We start from the raw sequence: 21600 nt of genomic DNA, 5'->3' as shown, positions 1-21600 counted from the left end.
AGGAAAGACAATACATGACTTTTCCCCCCTCCGCACGTCTCCTTTTTGAATTGCTCTGAAATTGTTTAATATCTTAAAATCATCTTTGACAGAAACTCCAAGGAGCGAGGTGTACTGTTGTCCTCTTCCTGCAAATTGCTCAGTGCACCATGAGCTCTACTATCACTTTTCCAGTTTCCCTGACTGCAGGCAGAAAGAGGCACTGCCCACAATGATGTTAAAAAACGGAGAAAACGTTGGCAACACAGACTGGACCGAACCTATTGATATCAATAGCCCTGGTACTCAGGTAAAAATGTTCCTTTGGAAGGGGAGTTCTCATGTATCGTCCCTCGCATAAAATTACAAATTTGATTTTCTAGTACATTTATGAAATTGTGTTGTAATGTCATCTTAGGATGTGATGCTTCTGATAACATGCACATACATAAATATTTTCGGAAGTCCTGATTTTAGTTGTGATTCACATTGTTAGAAAGAGATTTGTACAGATGTTCATTATTGCATTGTCAGTTTGCTATGATGCATTACACTGCGAGCTTTGTAGTTTTTACACTAGAATTACCGAAATATTAGACACTCTCAGATCATACAGTACAAGAGGATGTTACATGCAATGACAATGCAAATGTTTTATCAGATGGTCAGGGATTAGAGTAACCTGGAGGGAGTGTAATGTTGAGTGTTGTGTCTAGCCAGCCACAGGTTGGGGTTGAGGCTGAGGCCGCACATCTCTAGTTACTGTTGGGTCCTCATCTGACCTCTGTGGTACGGGTGAGAGGTCAAAGATCTGGCTTGTTATGACTGCTGGGTGAGGTTTTCAGTAGGCTCTGGTTGGTTTTGTCACATGAGGAGTTAATCTGGGAGTGATGGACGTTCAAACGTGACACATGAATGTTTGAGCTCACATCTGTGAAAATAATCTGGGATGAAGCTCTGAATTTGATAGTTCTTTACTTTGTGAATGCTGAGTATGAATAGTTTTACTCTTAACTATTTTCTGTTGTTATTGTTGTCCAGGTGGTATTCCTGCCAGGTTTTGGTTGTCTCTACATTGATGTGGGGTACGAGAAAGGAACCCTGGTTCTGTCTCTGTCGCCAGAGGGCGTTGCAGATTGCATAATTAACCAACACAGCAGGTAGGTGTGCATATAGATGCTTGCTTGCTGGTGTTTCTTTTAACTAGTGTACTTTTCTGAATAAAAGAACCCAGGTGACCTCGATTTACAGTACCTATGCAGAAATCATTAATAGACGCAACATGCAAAGTGCCATCTTTTCCACCACACGAGGGGAATAAAAGCCTGCTGCGTTCCCATGACGTGTTTCAGAACATGACTCTTACTACTTTATTCCATTACATCAACACCAAACATCATTAACGTTTGAGTAGCAGGAGATCTACTGTATGTGATTAAATATCAGGTTAATGTAAGCAAATGACATCAGACTGTGTTTCTTATTATGCTCTGTTGGTAGGAAACTCACTTCTATTATGCTCTATAAACAATTTGAATGCTTTAATTAAACTGTGTTTGAGATGGAGAATGTGAATTTTTTTTGCACTCCTTATTTCAGGTCTACTAAACTGTCGCTAACTGTCCTTCTGAGTGAGGCCAGCATAGTGTTGAGTGATGACATCACCAACCCCTCAGGTCCTGTGGAGCTGCTAAGACTCACACTGACCAACCTCTTCCTCAAACTGGCCCCAACATCCACCTCCCTGACCCCCAAGGTCACCCTCGAGCCTGGAGTAGCTACTGCGTCCATTTATACTCTGATGCCTGACACCTTTTTGATCGAGGTTTACTGCCTGTGTCTGCAAGTGGACAACCAGCTGTATAACCGTGCAAGCTTCCACTTCCCCGTGCTGCTGTGCCAGGAGCAGAAAGGAGGGGCCGAGCTTGGCAATCAGTGGAGTAACCACAATGTTCCCACTGAGACTCCTGAAATGTTGGAGGAGTTTAAACGTTCTTGTTTCCTCCAGCTGAGGCTAATCATGGCTGCGGATGGGTGGACCATGGAGGAGGTTGGATTCAGTTCTCCAAACCTGGTTATTGTGTATTCTAATGCAGGCTATAGTCATTCCCCACATATTTGCACTTCGACATTTACAACTTTTGACATTTGTTGATTTTATTTTTTTTTTCGTTTTGTTTTGTTTTGTTTCAGGTTTGTTGTGGGCGGGGTAGGAACAAACCTAAAAGTTAACCTGTCGGCTGTTTTTGTGCTCAGACCCAAGCGACAGTAGTGTTTGAAATAATAGCAATCCAATGTGACTAACCTGATTAATCCACGTTTTCAGTATATTTTTTATTGCTACATGTCAGTCAAATTACCAGTAGGTGCAGTTGATTCTCAGAAAAACAAGGCCCAGCATTCATGATATACACACGCTTAAGGCTGTGCAATCGGGCAATTTGTTGGAAGGGGTTGGTTTAAAAAAAAAAATCATAATTCCAACAATGAGGTCGTCAATTTTGTGAAAAACGGGTGTGAGTCAGGTGGTCCGTATTTAAGGATGAAATCAGCACCTGTGCAACAAGGATTTCTCGTTGAAACCCTGAGGAAAACGGGTCGTTCAGGACATTGTTGAGAAGAACAGCGTACTTTGATTAAAAGGTTGATTAGAGATAGGGAAACCTTATAAAGAGGTGCAAAAAAGTATAGGCTGTTCAGCTAAAATGATCTCTAATGCCTTAAATTGGAGAGCAAAACCAGAGATGTGGCAGTAAAAATGGAAGACACCCATTAAAATGGATGGCAGAATAACTAGAATGGCAAAGGCTCGGCCAATAATCAGCTCCAGAATGATCTAAAACAGTCTGGAGTTACCTGTAAGTACTGTGACAGTGAGAAGACGTCTGTGAAGCTAATCTTTCTACAAGAAACCCCCGCAAAATCCCCCTGTTAAAAAAAGGCGTGTGCAGAAGAGGCTACAATTTTCCAAAGAACACATCTACTGGCCTAAATAGAAATGGACATTTTGTGGACTGATGAGAGTAAAATTGTTCTTTTTGGTTCCAGAGGCCACAGACCAAACTCTAAATTCAAGCTACAGTACACAATGAAGACGGTGAAGCATGGTGGTGCAAGCATCATGATATGGGCATGTTTCGCCTACGATGGTGTTGTGCCTATTTATCGCATACCAATAATCATAGATCGGTTTGCATATGTCACGATACTTGAAGAGGTCAAGTTGCCTTATGCTGAAGAGGACATGCCCTTGAAATGGGCCTTTCAAAAAAAACAGTGACCTGAAACAGACTAGTAAACATGCAAATTCTTGGTTCCAAACCAAGAAAGTTAATTTCATGGAATGGGCTGCCCAATCCTCAGACTTTAATCCAGTTGAGAACTTCTGGGATGACATCAAAAATGCTGTTTCCGAACCACAACCAAGAAATGTAGATGAATTGCAGAATGTCATTAAGGAATCTTTATGTGGAACAATAGCTGAAATTTTCTAACTGAAGCAATTATAAAAAACTGTGGTCATACAACGAAATATTAGTTTAATGATTCCAAGGATGAGTAAAACTCTAGAAACTTAAAAGTTTGTATGAAATAATTTTGTGTTCATAAAGTCAACGGCAGACTGCTATTTTATTTTAGCACAGCCCTTTCAACAAATTGCCCAATTGCACAGCCTTCATGAATGCTGCGTCTTGTTGGTTTTCGGAGACTGTACTGCATCTACTGGTAACTTGTTTTACATGTAGCAATACAAAATAAACCAAAAATAAGGATTAATCTGGTTATTCACATTGGACTGCTATTATTTTGAACAGTACTGTATCTCTAGTGTAACAGGTTTGCTCTGGCACCATGTTGCAGCATCTTGGTGCCAAGCAACTTCTGAACTCTTTATTTACTCAAGCCATAGCTTAGTCTACTTGGAAAAAAGTGCTTTGCTGCCATGTCTTGGCATCTATTGGCAATTATAAACTTTTTAGATGGCTGTCAACTCCATGCAAATTTTTGCTGTTCGCAGCAAGGCGCAGCCACTATCCTCTGCAAACAGCTGGACTCATTTGAACACACAAACAGTACCAAAGCTTCTCCCCATGATTGAACTTGTTCAGCAAAAGGCCTATTGTCAGATGTCTCAGAACGATGACCCTGAGCCCTTATTTGTTGTGTGTGGTGTGGTTAAGGATGATTTTTCCTTATTGAGCTTCTGGGAAAAAAATCGGGCCAGCCGACAATGTTAAACCTGTTCAAATTTGCAATTGCAAATCCTTACCTGTGTGGTTTACAGCAAGGCTGAGCCACAGACCTAATCAGTTTGACATGAAACAAACTGTGAGCCAAAAAGGAAGTGACCTTAAGCTCTCATTGTTGCCTGACACAAAGAAAGGAACAACTGGTTGTGTTGAGTGTTTGTGTAGTGTCACCTAAGTCATTCAGCGCAATAAGAATTAAAATAATAAGAGTCTGCAACCGCTCTGTACTTAGCAGTTAAGCTAACATTTATCTTAGTTTCTTCTATATTTTGACTACTACTATTTCTTCCCCTTTAGTGTGTTTTGCCTGCTTTCATCACCCTGTTTGCAATTTATAATACCTTAACAACTTTGGTTGTGTCCTCCACAGGTTAACTTCCAGGTCCAGCCTGCTCGAATATATCTTGAAGACACATTTGTTTACTATGTCAAAACCTTGTTCCACACTTTTGTCCCTGGCTCCACTTTTGCCTCAGTGAACTCTGAAAAGTGTAAAGTGTCTGGATCGGTTTCCACCCTCCCTGAACAGGTGAAAAATTCTTAACAATAGTGATGGAATTAACTGGGACAATCTAGGCCAAGATGAAGTAATGTTGTATTGTGTAAATGTCCTGTAGGTACTTCAATCAATACAGGCACTGGTCCGCCCTGTGCGTCTGCAGAGGCTAACTATACAGCCAATAAACCTGCTGGTCAGCATCCATGCATCCCTCAAGCTCTACATTGCTTCAGACCACACGCCCCTCGCATTCTCCCTGTTTGAGAGGGGCCCTCTCTGCACTACACCCAGACAGCTGGTCCACGCTCTGGCTATGCATTATGCAGCTGGGGCCCTCTTCAGAGCCGGTATGTAGTATTGTAGTTGTGTTGTGCAAAGTGTACTGACACCTGACTCGAGATGATTGGGTTAAGGTTAGATCTTTATCTTTACAACTGCCATGCATAAATTTGGGAGACAAATGAGCTACACTTGCAGTGTTTGGGGATTTTCATGATGGTGATCTACAGGACAAGAGTGAAACATTAAACTACTGTGTATTTTATTTTATTTTTATTTTTTGTAAGTCCCCTATTTTGGCTATTTAAACCTCTATAGAGTGACGTGGGTGCTGTTTAAAAGTGTATTTTATAAAAATAAACACCTGAGTTTTGTCACAGGAGTGTCCAGAAAAGGCAACTATTATAGCTATTGGCTGTAGCTGTAACTAGCAGCTATAATTCTTACAGCTGCTGATCAGCTTTGTAACCACTTTGTTCATATTTGATTAAGACCGCCTCCCTGACCTCTGATTGGTTGGGTCTGTGTAGAAGACCCACATGTGAGAGCACACGTGTTTGTTATGTTGACAGCCTTGGCTCAGGAGCGGAGAGGTGGGGGGAGATCTTTTATAGGGCTTGTGCACCTATGTCATGGAAATCACGTGAATGGCCATATTGCCGGTCAAGCAAAGCATTGTTCAATGCTAAGTCAGTTGGAGATGACACGAAAATACATCTGTCCGATACTGTGAAACATTTAGAAGGTGGAAAAATGAGAGACACTTGACATAGAGGACCCATATTTAACCCAGCTGAAGTCGATGTTTTCGGCAATAAGAAATGGACTGTGTTAACTGTTAACCCGCTTCCGCTTGGCGTGGACAACTGGATATATATCTGGTGAGTAAGTCGTCGAGATTTACACAGAAAAGTTTGAAAGTGTATAAAAGTCTGGACACATACAAATACTTCGTTGCTGGATCTGTTCTCAATCAAGAATAAATCCCACATAGTGATGTAGCCACTCAGATTTTTTCAATACAAATACCAATATTTAAACAAACGACCCAATGTTTTGGCAGCACGGTGGATCAGCTGAAGACCCGGGTTTGATTCCGGTCCCGCCTCTGTGGGTTTTTTTCTCCAGGCACTCCAGTTTCCTCCCACATCCCAAAAACCTGCAACATTAATTGGACACTCGAAATTGCCCTTAGGTATGATTGTGAGTGCAGTTGTTTGTCTGTCTCCATGTGTCCTCCGATTGGCTGCCAACCAGTTCAGGGTGTACCACACCTCCTGCCCATTGACAGCTGGGATAGGCTCCAGCACTCCCCGCGACCCTTGTGAGGATAAGTGGCAAAGAAAATGGATGGATTGGGAAAAAAAAAATAAGACAGTGGCTACTCCATACACAGAAGCGTGTTGCGGGCACACGTTCAGTTTAACGTAACCTACCTCAGTAAACCTCTCCGTTTTTTTTTTTTTTCAATATGCATTGTTCTCAAATGAGTCTAATGCGTATTTAAAAAAAGAAAATAAACTGCTGAGATAGGCTTCAGCCCCTGTAGACAGAACCGTGTTGCGGCCACACGTTATCCTTCATAATCCTCTATGCGACAGACGGTTTATTTTCTTTTTTAAAATACCCATTGGACTCACTTTTAAAATTTGACAGGCACACCAACCCATACCAGATGGTTACATCTAAAAAATAAACACACAAAAAAGGCATTGCTGAGTTAATACCGTATTTTCCGGATGATAATGTGCACCGTTAATAGGCCGCGCCCAGTCTGTGTAGTGGTGATAATAGTCTTTCACGCTCCATGCATTTAAAATCCGCCGGAAGAACTTTGCATGCGGCTACCTTTTGTGAAATATTTTCAAATTAATGAAATTAAAAATATGAATTTTTCATCTGTGAGTGTTTTCAGGGATAGGGCCAATCGAGGGAGAGTTCTCTTTTTCCAATTTAGGTTAATTCTTTTTCTTTCTTTTCTTTTTCTACGCCCACTGAAAGTAAACTCTCCTTCTTCTACACATTTTTAGCCTGTGCACCTGCTCAGACCCGGTGCATTGTCGGGATGGCCATGTTTGAACCTTTTCGTTTGAACAAGTTTTTCTTGTACTTTATAACTCATAGCTGCTAGCGAAAAAAAAACATTTTTATCACATCAGAAAACTGGCCATAGGGTTCATGTCGCCCCCCAAAAAAGTATCAGCTTGTTATCCGGAAAATATTGTAGTTAGTTTTAATGGTAGCTGTGTTGTTTTGTTGATCACATTTTTATGCATCAAAGTCTAGTGTTTTTTTTTTTTGTTTTGTTTTTTTGTGGCAATTCTCAGAACATGTCTGTGGTGTGGTGTTAATCAGGGATCTGTAGGATGTTTTGTTGATGTTTATCACACTAAAATTCTGTTCACATGCATGAAGAGCCAAACACCAGCATCTTCCTGTGCCATCTTCCAAATTTAGGGAAATTTATCTGCCGTTAATGAAGCATAAAACTCATCCAGTGGGAGAGTAGAACTTCTCTTGAAAGACAGTATCACATTGGAGATCAATCAATTCCATCTGCAGCTCCCGTGACGCTGTTTCGGGGTCTAGTGTGACTGAATCCTGAATGGCAGTTTGTCTAATAAAGGTGTTTTGCTTAGCCAGCAAGCTTGATTTTAACCGCTGAGCCGTAGCCAACAGTTCCTGCATTGATTAGCTGTTAGCATAATCAACATGCTTTGTAGAAAAGTAACAGCTGATGTTATATTCTTCTAAAACCACAAAGGCTTCTTAACTAATTAGACGTGCAGACTTTGACCGGTCTTTAATGATAAAGTATTTAGTAGTACATCTTATGTTAAGCACCACAGCACTCACTGTCAACTTTTCTTTCTTGGGAAGGCCACCCATGCTTGAAAAAGGGTTCAGAGCAGTAGCAGAGTAAAAACAGAACCGCCAAGTCAAGTTAATGCATTACTGTACCAACTGTGCTACCTCATGGAACCACTGAGCATTACAGCACAACCTGATGGAACCACTGGAAATTACAGGACAAGGTCAAATGAATGTAGCCATGATTTCTTGTATGAGTGAAGTGATTCTGCACCACTTTGGCAGAACGGGTTGAAATGATCAATGGGCAGGATGTGGCCCGCGGGCCGTAGTTTGCCCACCCCTCCACTGAAGTCAAAGAGCCATAGACATAAATGATGTTAACAGTTTATAATGTGTATGTGAACATGCATAGCCATTCTAATGATTGTACAAGTGAAATATATATACTGTATTGCAGTGTCCAGGAGTGTTCTCCTCACACCCAGTGAATGGTGAACAGTATTAAAGATGAGCTGAACCATTGTTTCGAGGAGAAGGTCTGAGTAAACATGTTGGAAAAAGAGCTTATTTGTTCCTGCAGTATACTGAGATAGGCTGAGTGGTTGTTCTGGACCTCTTAAAGTCCACAACTAGCTCCTTAGTGTAGAGAAATGGATCATCCCTGCTGCACCAGTCCACAAAGTTGTGCACTTGCTCTCTGGACCTTATCTCCTGTCCGTCCTTAATGCATCCCACCACTGCAGAGTCATCCAAGAACCTCTGCAGATGGCAAAATCCAAAGTTGTATTGAGAGCATACAAGGTGAACAGAAATGGAAACAGAACAGTCCCTTAGGGTGCTCCAACATTACAATGCAGAACATCTGACAGGATGAAAGTGAAAACTGAGAATTCTAAGGTTATTCAGGGCCTCTGTGTTTCTTTGTGGAGTTTCTGTCAGCTTCCTTCCACATTCCAAATATTTAAATTTTAGGTTTTTTAAAGACTTAATTGTCTAAATTTGAGTGTGAACGGTTATTAGGTTATACAGTATCTGCCCTCCAATTGACCAGCTGCCACTACAAGATAGACCCCACCTGATAGCCGGAGTCAGCTGGATGGGATAGCGTCCAGCTCACTCGTGACCCAAATGAGGACAAGCAGCATTGAAAATGAATGGATAGAATTGCATCACAATTTCAGTTCTGATAATAAACATTTAAAATGAGTTCGCAGGACATAAATAAATGGAAGTTGGGCCGGATGTGGAGTGTGGGCCTTGAGTTTGAAATGTTTTCTCATGAGGAAAAGAAAAGAAGCAAAATCTAAATCCCCTTATGCCTGGCAAAGGTTTCCTAATGTTTGACAGATTACTTGTGATGCATTATGGTTAATCCAAGCAGTCACCATGGAGAAGTCTGGCTATCAGGCCTTACTGTATAAAGCCTTTGGCCTGTGCTCGTCCTGTCTAGTCGAAACCTCCACATGTGGTCCGATTTAACCCATCATTTCCACATCAGAAATGGTTGTTCTGGCTGGGTTCTTACTTTTCCGCTGTGTTTCATCACAGTCCTCATTTGTGCTTGTATTTCAACACCTCTCCATGTTGTCTGCTTCCTGAGTCATCATTAGCTTGGGCAACCATTGCATTCTGGGACTGATTAGCTTCAGGATGTACAATACTACATTTAAACACACACACAATGTAGGCATATGGATATCATGCACATGCTTCTCCATATGTCCAGTGTGTGTACGTGTGTGTGTGTGTGTGTGTGTGTGTGTGTGTGTGTGTGTGCGTGCGTGCGTCCGTGCGTGCGTGCGTGCGCATGCTGCGATTTAAAAAAAAAAAAAAAATCACCCCAAAAAAATCTTTTCAAAACATTTTACACTATTAATAGTTCATGTTACCTGAATAACAATAAAGAAATATTTGCATAAGGAGAAGTAAAAATAAACAACTAAGATAATGTGGTTGCACAAGTGTGCACACCCTCCTATACAGAAGTAGAGGCTGTGTTCAGAACTAACCAATCACATTCAAATTCATGCTCAATGGAAGTGACTACACACCTGCCTGTATTTTTCCCTGTTTAGTCCCAAATTATTTTTATATGTTCTTGAAGGCTTTTCCTGGCATTTTTGTTGTCACATTTTTTAAGCTTAAGCTGTTGTCGACAGAGAGCTTGCACAGCATCAGAGTTTTGTTTTTGTTGTGGAAAGTTATCAGTCAGGGCAACCCAAATTGATGAAAAAATGAGAAGAAAACAGGTCAAGGAGCCTGCCATGAGGCTGACAGTAAAACTGAAGGAGCTGCAGAAATATGTCGCAAGTACTGGCTGTTTAGTACATATAGTGCCTTGTGAAAGTATTTGGCCCCCTTGACTTTTCAACTTTTCACCACATTTCAGGATTAATAAAATTTTTGTTTTTTGTCAAGAATCAACAACAAGTGGGACACAATCGTGAAGTGGACCGGAATTTATTGGATAATATATGCTTTTTTAAAAAATAAAAAAAACTGAAAAGTGGGGCGTGTGACACGATTGTGTCCCAGTTGTTGATTCTTGACAAAAAAAAATATTTTATATCTTTATGTTTGAGGCCTGAAATGTGGTGAAAGGTTGAAAAGTTCAAGGGGACCAAATACTTTCACAAGGCAATGTACAACAAAAAACTTCTGTCTCCTTCATCTGTTGGGACGGCAGTTACATTCTGCAAACACACTTGGGACGCATGTGGGAAAAATGTTTTATCGTCTGATGAAATCAAGGTTGAATGTTTTGGCCATACATAATTCCAAAAGGTAGGTTTCCTGCTAATACAACACTGTCTTTCACCAAAAGATAAAACACCAAGGATGAACTTTTTGGCCATAATTCCAAAAGTTATGTTTGCCACTAATACAACACTGTCCTTCATCAAAGAAAAAAACACCCTGCCTTACTTTAAACATGGTGCTCTGTAAGTGGTCAGGGGAGGCAGAAACCCAGGCATCATGAAGACTAAAAAGATCTTTAAGTGATATTGATTTTGAATCCAATGAAATTAATTTATGCTCAAAATAGCTGAGTTTGCATACTGATGGTGAATATACATGGATCAAAGCTTCACCTCAGATTGCACAATTCGTCATTAACTGGGTTGAGGATTGTGATTGGCAAGTTCCTGTTGGTGTGTCTCTCTTCACATCTCCAATAGAATGGTTACAGACAATAGGCAGTGATTGCATAAAGAAAGATAAACTTGAGGTGAAGCATAAAGTATGTCTGAATGAGATCAGTTAATTCTGAACACAGCCACATCCTCATTTATAAGTGGGTGTGCAAACTTGTGCAATGGCCCAAGCTCAAATGTTTAGTTTTACTTTTCCATCCCAAAGGATTAATATTTATTTATTTATTTATTTATTTATTTAGGGGGTTGGAGGGTTCGTGACAGTTGTAGAAGCTGTAAGTCATATTAATGGTGTAAAAGACCACTGTAAATTGTGGTCCCTGTCTGCTCTTAGTGGGTCACTAAAACCACTGTGGGAGACAATTTAAAACAATTTGGGACTTCAAGACCTCTAAGAAGAACATGGAAGCGAAAAAGAAGCCAATTTGATTTTTACAACACATTAGGAACTGTGTGGGTTGTCTATGAGCCATGAATAAAGGAGAGAAGTCCTTGAATGAACACATTAGGGGGGAGACAGTATGAGGCGGTCAATACATCTGGGATTCGTCATCATTAACGTGCGTGTGCAATTGTGCAACTTTGAGAATGTAATGATTCAACAGTGAGCCAACAATGTTGAATTCAAACCACGATGTAAAATTTTTGTGCAGCAAGCGCCTCACGCATTACACGTGATACAGATTAAAGGATGTCATCAATCATTGTTTAGTGTGGGACTGTAAAGCCCTTTGATTCTCCTGTGATGAAGGCCTTCAAATAATCTGGATACTAAGTGCTTTTAGCCACAAAGTTAAAACATTCAGGAGGCTTGTTTATGAGCATGTACTGCTGTTTTATTTTCTCACTCTTAAAACAACTGTGGCTTGCTTTAAGATCCCATTTTACACTTCTCCTATCATGTAAATATCGGGATACCAGCCATTGTAACAATGTAACAAAATTCAAATCATATTTCCCTTCATACTTTTTCCTTTTGTCTGTCTTTGTTCCTGTGTGCTTTAGGATGGGTTGTGGGATCTTTGGAGATCCTGGGCAGTCCTGCCAGTCTGGTGCGCAGCATCGGTAATGGCGTGTCCGATTTCTTCCGCTTGCCATATGAAGGTCTGACACGTGGACCTGGTGCCTTTGTCAGTGGCGTCTCCAGAGGAACCACTTCCTTTGTGAAGCACATCTCAAAAGGTAACACAAATGTTCAAGAGGATTTTTTTTTTTTTTGAGAAATTTCTTGAGATTAAAACGTTTCCACATGTGACCAGGCACCCTGACGTCCATCACAAACTTAGCTACCAGCCTAGCCCGAAATATGGACCGACTGAGTCTGGATGAGGAGCACTACACCAGACAGGAGGAGTGGAGACGGCAGCTACCAGAGAGTCTAGGGGACGGACTCAGGCAGGGGCTTTCGCGACTTGGCATTAGTTTGTTAGGTATGCAAGAATGTACGTACACCATACACACGTCAAAGTGGTGCAAAAATGTGAACTACAGTGTACCCGCACATATTTATATTTTGGCATTTGCAAATTTGTCAAAAGCACGAGGCAAGGGACTGGACCCAACTGCAGGACTCAGGACTCAGAGCCAAGGGCATGATATTGAGAGTGGTTTTATTCAAAACTGAGGTCCTAAGCGGGTAAGCAGTCCGAGAAGGCAGGACTATGAGGCAAAATTTGGAAACGTGAACAAGACGTAACAAGACTGTGGTGGCACAGGAACTCTATGACAAAGGGAAGCACTACACGACACTTACGTACTCACGCACGATAGTGGAGTATCCAGTACATAGTAGCTCAACAAACTGGCAAATGCACAAGACACACTCAAGGTTTAAAATCCTGGTCTAATTAGTCTCCATGCAGCGCAGGTGTGGGACTGCTGCCAGAGGCTTGGCCATGCCCCTGACAGAATTTTGAATTGCGAATAATCACTTTCATGGGAAGCATCAATTATTTGCAGAAATTCACTATTCTGGTTTTGGGTTCAGTCCCCATCATCTGCAAATAGCAGGGGTCCACTATATCATGATCTTATTCAATATTAAGGACACACTGCAGTGAAGAAAATAAGTATTTGAACACCCTGCTATATAGAGCTCGTGCACATGACGTCACTATTTTTACTGCGCCATATTGCCAGTCAAAAAGAAATGCTCGACAGTTTGGGGGACATTGAAACATTGAGCTCTATTGCAAGTTCTCCCACTTAGAAATCATGGAGGGGTCTGAAAATTTCATCATAGGTGCATGTCCACTGTGAGAGAGATAATCTAAAAAGAAAAATCGAGAAATCACAATGTATGATTTTTTTTTAAACGATTTATTTGTGTTATACAGCTGCAAATAAGTATTTGAACACCTGAGAAAACCAATGTTAATATTATGTACAGTAGTCTTTGTTTGCAATTACAGAGGTCAAACGTTTTCTGTAGTTGTTCACCAGGTTTGTACACACTGAAGGAGGGATTTTGGCCCACTCCTCCACACATATCTTCTCCAGATCAGAAAGGTTTCTGGGCTGTCACTGAGAAACACGGAGTTTCAGCTCCCTCCAAAGATTTTCTATTGTGTTTAGATCTGGAGACTGGCTAGGCCATATCAGAACCTTGATGTGCTTCTTACGGAGCCACTCCTTGGTTTTCCTGGCTGTGTTCTTCAGGTCATTGTCATTGTTGAAAGACCCAGCCACGACCCATCTTCAATGCTCTGACTGAGGGAAATCGGTTGTTCTCCAAAATCTCACAATACATGGCCACGGTCATCCTCTCCTTAATCCAGTGCAGTCGTCCTGTCCCCCGTGCAGAAAACCACCCCCAAAGCATGCACCTACGATGAAAATTTCTGAACCCTCCATGATTTCTAATTGGGAGAACTTGCAATATAGCAGGGTGTTCAAATACTTAGTTTCTTCACTGTATACTGTATGATAGGTGTTTTATGTCATGCTCCTGGATTCCAGCCAGGGCTGGGTGTGGCCAGCTAATCTGAAGGTGCACACCTGCGCCTCATGACCTTTGATTAGACCCAGTACATATAGGACCCGGGGGACGACTATTACGCTGCTAGATCGTTGCTCTTCATGCCTCGTTCCCGCACTCCTGCTTTCTCGACTTCTGACCTCCGTGCACCGACCCACGCCTGTTCATTGACCACCCTCGTAAGCCCATTCGTACTGGTACTACGAATTGTTTGGACTGTCTACCTGATCTCAGACCTCGGACCGAATAAAGGTTTCCTCTGTTCTGTCTGCTGTCTCTGGAGTCGTGCATTTGGGTCCACCCTTGAGCCCCGCATCGTGACATTTTATACCACAATATTTCAAGAAGATGACGTATACGGAATTGCATCATACGTATAACTTTGAAATTTAATTCTATTAATTCCAGCAGACAGTAGGATGACGTGAAGAATGGTTATACTATCACAGTTTAGGTTACAAGCCTAAGGATTCACACGACACCTTATTCAACGCTCAGCGAATACTGCAGTTCAATGGAAATTGGATGAATGTTAAAAGGCAAGCCTGTTTGTTTTTGTTCTAGGAGCAATAGCGGGCATCGTGGACCAGCCCATGCAGAATTTCCAAAGGAACTGGGAGATGCAGAGCACAGCTGGTAGCAAAGCCAAAGGCGTCATCTCTGGCATGGGGAAAGGAATTGTGGGGGTTTTCACAAAGCCCATTGGAGGAGCAGCTGAACTGGTATCCCAGACTGGATATGGTGCGTTCAAATTTGATCTTACTGGTGTTTGTCATGTTGTTTCACAGTCACAGCCACCACGGTCATAGGAAATGTAATTGTCAAGGAGGATATTACATGAAAGACTGGCGTATATGAGCTTAATTCAGCATGCATCAAAGGTTGAATTTCACACACGCAAACAGACTTTTTGTGACCGCTTTGTCACATTTATTCCAAAAAGAAACTTGACTCAAGGACTTATATTAAAAGTCAAAGGATTCACAATCAAAAACAAGGCAAAGTATTTTGTTTTGTTTACGTCAACCCTTTCTACATTCTTACACTTGCACAAAGTGGAATAAATGCAGTGGTTCCTTGAGATACGTTGAATTCGTTCACTGACCAAGTTGGTATCTCAAATCATCTTTGCCATTTGAAATAAATCGAAATGCCATTGATGCAGGTTTCGCCAAAACAGCAAAGATTGTTGTATTGTGTATTTTAATGAAGAAAAATGTGTGTTGTATCAAAATACACGGTATTGATGTAATTAAATGGAATTACAAAGATTTTTTTTTTAACTCTGCATCAATTAAATGCTGATCTTCTGGTGTTCCTCCCTTGGCCACCTGTGGGCAGTGTAAGACAGATGCATCATTAAGGCATTATTGTGAATCCCACCTGAGCTTTAGACAGTCGGGGCCTCTTTGCAGCAGCCAGTCATATTGCAGCATGGCGTCATGCCTAGAACTCAAGATTCATAATGACATCTTATCTCCTCTCTGAGTTCTTCAATACGGCAGTAATAGCACTCATTCTACACAAAATGTAGATCAAATGTGGTCATAAAACCATGTAGGACACGGGGGTGCGCTGTCTCGAGCTTGTGGAGTTATCTTAGTAGAAGATGGAGTTGAGGAATAAATCAGCCGGTGGTGTGTTTTGGCAACTAACAAGTTATTGCCGCTGCACATTACCAATGTGGTGAACCACTCCCAATCAGAGTGATGGCTCACAGAGCTGGCCTGGCACTCTTCTCGCTAACACAAACATTATCGTATTGTGCTCTCAATGCTGGCATTAGCTGGAAATCGTCTGCCTTGATTTGTGACATAATTTTGTCACTTCATTGTGTCTTATGAAAGTGCTTTGTATAAACATCCACTCAGCTTTGCAGAGTACCGCTGAAGTGACATCATTAATGGTGCGCTCTGTGTTCTTTATGGCTCCAATTCACTCAATGACTTCACTGCTGACTGAGAGCGGGGTGAAGGGAAACCAGCCACACGTACATGAACTAATTCGGACATATACATGCCAAGCACGTCTTGTTTTCTAGCTCATGTATAGACCAGACTCTGGAAGAGGACATCATATTCCTCTGAATTACAGCAGAGCCCTCGAATACAAGCATTTTCTCCCATTGAATATAATAGAAAGAGAAGTAATCTGCTCCAGAGTCCAGGTGTCACCATTATAAAATATTCACTGTACAGGCTGGTTTTAATAGCATTTCAACATCCTAAACTGTCATACATGTGAAATAGGTCAGGGATTGCGAATCCAAAAAAAAAAAAAAAAAAACTATGGTGACCATGCTGAAGAAGATGACGGCTTGTGATTCTGGGGTTTACGGTACACAAAGAAAGTTGATTATTTTCTGGTTTACATTGCATTCGTGTTCTTATTTTCACTTGGCCATAATTCACTGAGCCAGACGAGATGTGTGCTGCTTCCTTACAATTCATTCATTCATTTTTTGGTTGTACTCATCACTTTTCTCTACAACACACGTGTGAAGTTAATCCTCTAGCTCATGGGTCACCAACATGGTGGCAGCAGCCCCAAGCAACCACAAAAGTAGCTCAGAGGCCTGTTCCAAAACTAACTCACCAGTGATGAGGGGAAAATTGTGACCTCCTCGCAATGTTGCTGAAGTAATCCTTTGAAAAATGTACACTTGCAGAGATTCATGGAAATAAAGTGTTGCAGATTATGTCTTTACAACCTTATTAAACCATTGTTGATAGTTACAGTGCAGGGAGGCCCCTTAGCTCAGTGGTTAGAGGACTGGTTTGGTAAACCAGGGGTTGTGGGTTCGTATCCCACTGGGGCCTCCACTCCCTGAGAAGGGTTGCGTCAGGAAGGGCATCCGGCGTAAAAATTGTGCCAAACATATATATGCGTTCATCTGAGATGATGCGCTGTGGCGACCCCGAAAGGGACAAGCCGAAAGAAACACACAGTTGATATTTACAGTGCTAAATTGCTAAGGTGATTACTGATTTTACATAGATGAATGTCGCCAATTACTCATGACATAAATGTAATTTGAGAAGTGTGTCTCAAACAGTTGGCCTTTTGCCTGAAACCGAATGTATAAAGTAGTAGGTCTCAGTATGAAAAAGGTCGGTGAGCCGTGCTATAGATCCTCACTTGATCTCGAGATTTGATGCGGTCTAGTGTGCCATGCGTGTTTTTGTCCAAGGCATATTTTTCCCAAGAATGTAGGTTTACCTCCACATTAGAGGCTCCCCTCAGTGTTTAATTGACCTCAAGGATATGTGCCATGCTTTTTCAAGTTTGTGCTGTGTCTTCTAACAGGGATCCTCCATGGAGCAGGACTATGGCAGCTTCCTAAACAACTTTACCTGCCAACAGAGGAGAAATCTGCTGAAGCCCCCAACAGCCATCTTAAATATGTTTGGTATGATTCACCACCACGCCAAAAAAATAGAAATAACATCCCTTGTTCCTTGACTGTCTTGAAACTGTGTATTTAAAGTCAAACGTGTGGGGCTGTGCTTTTCTTGGATTCTCTCCAAAATCCGGTGTTCCTTTTCTCCCACTTACCTCTCATCATTTTGGCTGTCGTGAAGGGTTCATTAACACCACCCCACTCCCCAAAAAGTCTGTTTGACCTTGATTCCACACATGGTAGCCAGGCTGCTCTCGCTTGTTCTCATCAAACCATGTTAAAAGGTTTTTGTAAGCGCTCTGCCAAAGCCTCCAGCTCAAAGTCGTGAGCTGTGAGTGGATCCAGAGAGATGCCTTCACGTGGAGGAGGGACACGTTCTTCTTTGTGCCAGATGCTTTGGAGCTTGATCACCGAGGTTGTACATGTTATACAGAGCAGACGTGCTCACCTTCAGCTTCTGCATGATTGCAATCTGATCAGAGATGCAGCACTGCGTCACATTTTGGCCTTCATTCCAGTATTTCCTCTCAGCGGAATGCTTATAATATTAACAAGATTTATTAGAGGGCCAAGTCTCCTGAGAGTAAGAGAGAATTGTATTTTATAATGGGCTTTCTGCAATGCAGTTGGGTTTCCATAGTTATGAAACAAGTATTTTTAATAGCAGCTGCCGATGGAAATGGCAAATCTTAAATTCAATATTCCTTTGGATGTCGACACCAGAGGGGTTACTGGTATGTAACATTAGTAGAGAGGGGAGAAGTGATAATAGAGGAATGCCAAGAAAATTCTCCCCTGTGGCGTCATTGTTTTTGCATTTGGTTTCCATCAGGTGTCCATCAATTATTTTTACTACTGCAGGTAGCACAGACACTTGAAGGGTCAGACGGTTTGAGCCCAGTTATACTGAACAGAAACAAACTGTCCCCTTCTGCTGCTTCTCACATTTGCTGCACAATTGGAGCACCTGTCGACCAAAGTAAACACAGTGTCCGAGAAACATGCCTGAAAACTCGGATTCCTTCACACGTAGTTCAGCGACCATGTGTGTAATAGGAGCCACACGTTCTGTAGACATGTCAATTGCAGGTTGTATGCAAACATATGTTGTCACTTGTTCGCGTATTGAATATATTGGAGCACTTTGTGTGGTCCTTATGAAAAATGTATATAAACAGTTGGAGGCAAAAGTATGTGAACACTTTGGAATGTCTTAAATTTCTACATAAATTGGTCATAAAATGACCAATGACCATAGTATAAATAACAACATCACACATTCAGAGGACAGGGAGAAAAATATAATAGAACCACTCAGCTATGGGGATTATATAATAGCTAATCAGAGTAAAGTCTGAGGCAACCTGGAGTCCAAACAATGAGACAAGATAGGAGATGTGGCTTAAAGCTGCTCTGGCCACTAAAAACACACCAGTTTAGAATTTGACTGTCAAGAAGCCTTGCTTGATGAGTATCCTGCCTTGTTTAAAAAGTTATCAGAAAACCTGTAATTACATTCTATCACTGAATGAAACCTGTTGATAGCGCATGAAATGACTAATCCTAACTATTTACCTTTCTCTCTGTCCATAGGAAAATGCTCCAGTCGTTAGGGCGACCGGAGTTGCACATGGCCTTAGAGGTGACTATTGTGAGTGGGTCCGGCCAGGAGCATGCCGGGTGTCTGCTGCTTACCTCGGAGGTCCTCTTTGTGGTCAGCCTCAGTGAGGACACACAGCAGCAAGCCTTCCCCATCACAGAGGTAAAGAAGCAGTACAAGGTCTATTTCTGTGTGCACACTAAATGTGGCAACTGTGTTGTCTGCAGGTCGAGTGTCAGCAAGAGGCGGGACAGCAGGGTCAGCTCACTCTCACGCTGCAGCAGCAGACATTAGCCACTGACACAGAGGTGAGTCGAGCAAGAAATTTTGGCCTCATTGGTAATGTGACAAAATTGGGTCTCCTAAAAACACCATCCATCCACTTTTTTGGAACTATCCTCACTTGGGTCACAGGCATGGCACCTTTCCCTTGAACTGGTCAACACCCAATCATAGGGCACATAAAAACAAACAACTTTTGCCTTCACATTCACACCTACAGCCAACTTATACTCTTCAATCAGCCTTAGTATCCATGTTTTAGCGAACGGAGAATGAAACTGGAGTATCTACACAGGCACCCAGGGAACATGCAAACTCCACACAACCTATCCTCTCCATTTTAAGGCATTAGAGATAGTTGTAGTTGAACAGCCTATAACGTTTTGCACGTCCTCATAAGGTTTCACCCATTCAATCAAAGTTTTAATGAAAGTATGCTGTTGTTCTGAACAATGTGCTGAACGACGCGTTTTCCTCAGGCTTTCAAGGAGAAATTGATGTTCAATAGATGCTGGCTTCATCCTTAACTAGGGGCCACCTGATTCACACCTGTTATCCACAAAACTGATGACCTTATTGTTTTAATGCCACGCTGCTATTTTTTTTTAACAAATTCAACAAATTTCCCAATTGCACAGTCTTAAGAGTGTGTATACCATGAATTTTGGGTCTTGTTAGTTTTCTTAGAATCTTGTGCACCTACTGATTACTTGTTTGATAAGTAGCGATAAGAAATGTACTCAAAACATGGATTAATGTGGTTCTTCATATTGGACTGTATTGAACACTACTGTATATTTCCTTTGACTGTGAGCGTTCAAAACAAAAGCTGTGGCAGCGCCATGTTTAATATTACCAGAATGCGTTGTTGCAGTGTCCTACATCATGTTTATTAGTCAGATTTACCCTTATCGTTTAAGTAAATTACATCTGCTACTCTTTTGTCTTTTAACAATAACAGTGTGATATAGGAAGTTATGTGAACTGAGTAAGTACTGCTAATAGAAATATTCTTAATATCGTGACGTGTACTCTTTTGATTATTGATATTTATCGTATGTTTGGATTCACTTACCAATCTGGATTTAATCATAATTTCTCCCACTCAAAGTGTTAAGTCTCAAAATAAATGTCATTCCATATTGTGGTTCTTCATGGCAGTCATCATGTGTCCTCATCCCTCAGAGTGAAGCTGTGCGAGAGCGTCTATCCGAGCATCAGTATCAGCGCCTGGTGCAGTATGTGAAGCGGGCCTCCCAGTATTTCCCTCCCTCTGGTTCATCACTGCAGCTGCAGCCTCTAGTGATCTTCACTGAACCGGCGCCCTCTGTCACCAAGTCCTACCGCTATCTGGTTGATCCCGCTTTCGCCAAAGTGTTCGTCAGCAAGTTCACTATGGTGAAGGACAAAGCCTTAAGCATTGGATTCCACTGACATCTGTGTTGCTGACATTGATCAACTGCGCTTTCCAATCTACCCATTCATTGCAAATAGACTATATTATCAAAGGTATTGACTCACATGCCTTGAATCATTAATGATCCGAAGTGGCATCTCCTCCTTAATCAGTCACGTCATATATGATATCGGTCCACTCTTTAACACTGTAACATCTTTAATTCTTCAGATAAGGCTGTTTGGGATTGTGTTCATCAGATTTTTTTTTTAAATAATGCTTTCAGAAGAGTACTTATGAGGTCACACACTGACATTAAAGTGCAACAACTGTCATGAAATGGATTATTTTTGGTATATTATTAATGGAAAAACCCACAGCCAATATGGTCCCATGTGAAACATGATTTTGACATATACAGCTTTTTGTAACTCCCGCCATGAAAATCCTCTCAGGGATTTGTTTTCGAGAAGAAGCAGAAGTGATGTACAGGACAGAGGCGCCCCCCGAGTGAACTGTAAGTTAGTTTTACCTCCGGGAAGGTAGCTCGTTGTTCCTTTGTGTTAGCCAAAATGCCGGCTCATTCCATTGCTGGACATTGCTTGAACACTCTAGATTTAGCCTTCATAAGTTTGCAAGAGACCCGGTTCGTTGTGAAAAATGGATTGCACGGATGCAGAGGACGAGAGCTTCGTGTGTTCCAAATAACAGGTAGGCAGAAATGCGACACGGCTCGACGGTGTTCAACAAGTACTGCGGCGGCTTGGAACATACCCCTAAAAGCAGCAGGGCTGGGCTTCATTATATGCCACCACGGCGCAGAAAATCAGCCACACCGACTGAGGCGCTGCGTTCAGCGGTCACTGCTTCTGCGAAGGCTGCGCGTCGGGCTTTCAGGACGGGGGCTGCTCTGAAGAACCTAGCCGAGAATGCGTCACTCAGCCACGTGTGCGCATAAAGCGCCCCAGC

At 41.8% G+C, this 21600-nt stretch overlaps 1 protein-coding gene across 2 annotated transcripts in view; it reads left to right on the top strand.

Annotated features, from left to right (window-relative positions):
• LOC133500420 (intermembrane lipid transfer protein VPS13B-like) overlaps positions 1 to 21043 on the top strand; it is a 506059-nt gene extending 485016 nt beyond the window's left edge. Inside the window, exons 57-68 of one of the 2 annotated variants that reach the window (XM_061819054.1) lie at positions 93 to 289; positions 1021 to 1139; positions 1579 to 2029; positions 4600 to 4758; positions 4847 to 5075; positions 11982 to 12158; positions 12236 to 12406; positions 14518 to 14694; positions 17260 to 17362; positions 18947 to 19115; positions 19181 to 19261; positions 20421 to 21043. In XM_061819054.1, the coding sequence (XP_061675038.1) occupies positions 93 to 289; positions 1021 to 1139; positions 1579 to 2029; positions 4600 to 4758; positions 4847 to 5075; positions 11982 to 12158; positions 12236 to 12406; positions 14518 to 14694; positions 17260 to 17362; positions 18947 to 19115; positions 19181 to 19261; positions 20421 to 20669 (2282 nt within the window). In that variant the 3' untranslated portion in view covers positions 20670 to 21043. The remainder of the gene's footprint in view (positions 1 to 92; positions 290 to 1020; positions 1140 to 1578; positions 2030 to 4599; positions 4759 to 4846; positions 5076 to 11981; positions 12159 to 12235; positions 12407 to 14517; positions 14695 to 17259; positions 17363 to 18946; positions 19116 to 19180; positions 19262 to 20420) is intronic. The other variant, XM_061819055.1, reaches the window with a different exon arrangement.
• The last annotated feature ends 557 nt before the right edge of the window (positions 21044 to 21600 follow it).

Source organism: Syngnathoides biaculeatus, chromosome 5 (genome assembly GCF_019802595.1).
Source record: "Syngnathoides biaculeatus isolate LvHL_M chromosome 5, ASM1980259v1, whole genome shotgun sequence".
Taxonomy (NCBI): Eukaryota; Metazoa; Chordata; class Actinopteri; order Syngnathiformes; family Syngnathidae; genus Syngnathoides; species Syngnathoides biaculeatus.
This window is presented reverse-complemented; position numbering and strand designations above follow the sequence as displayed.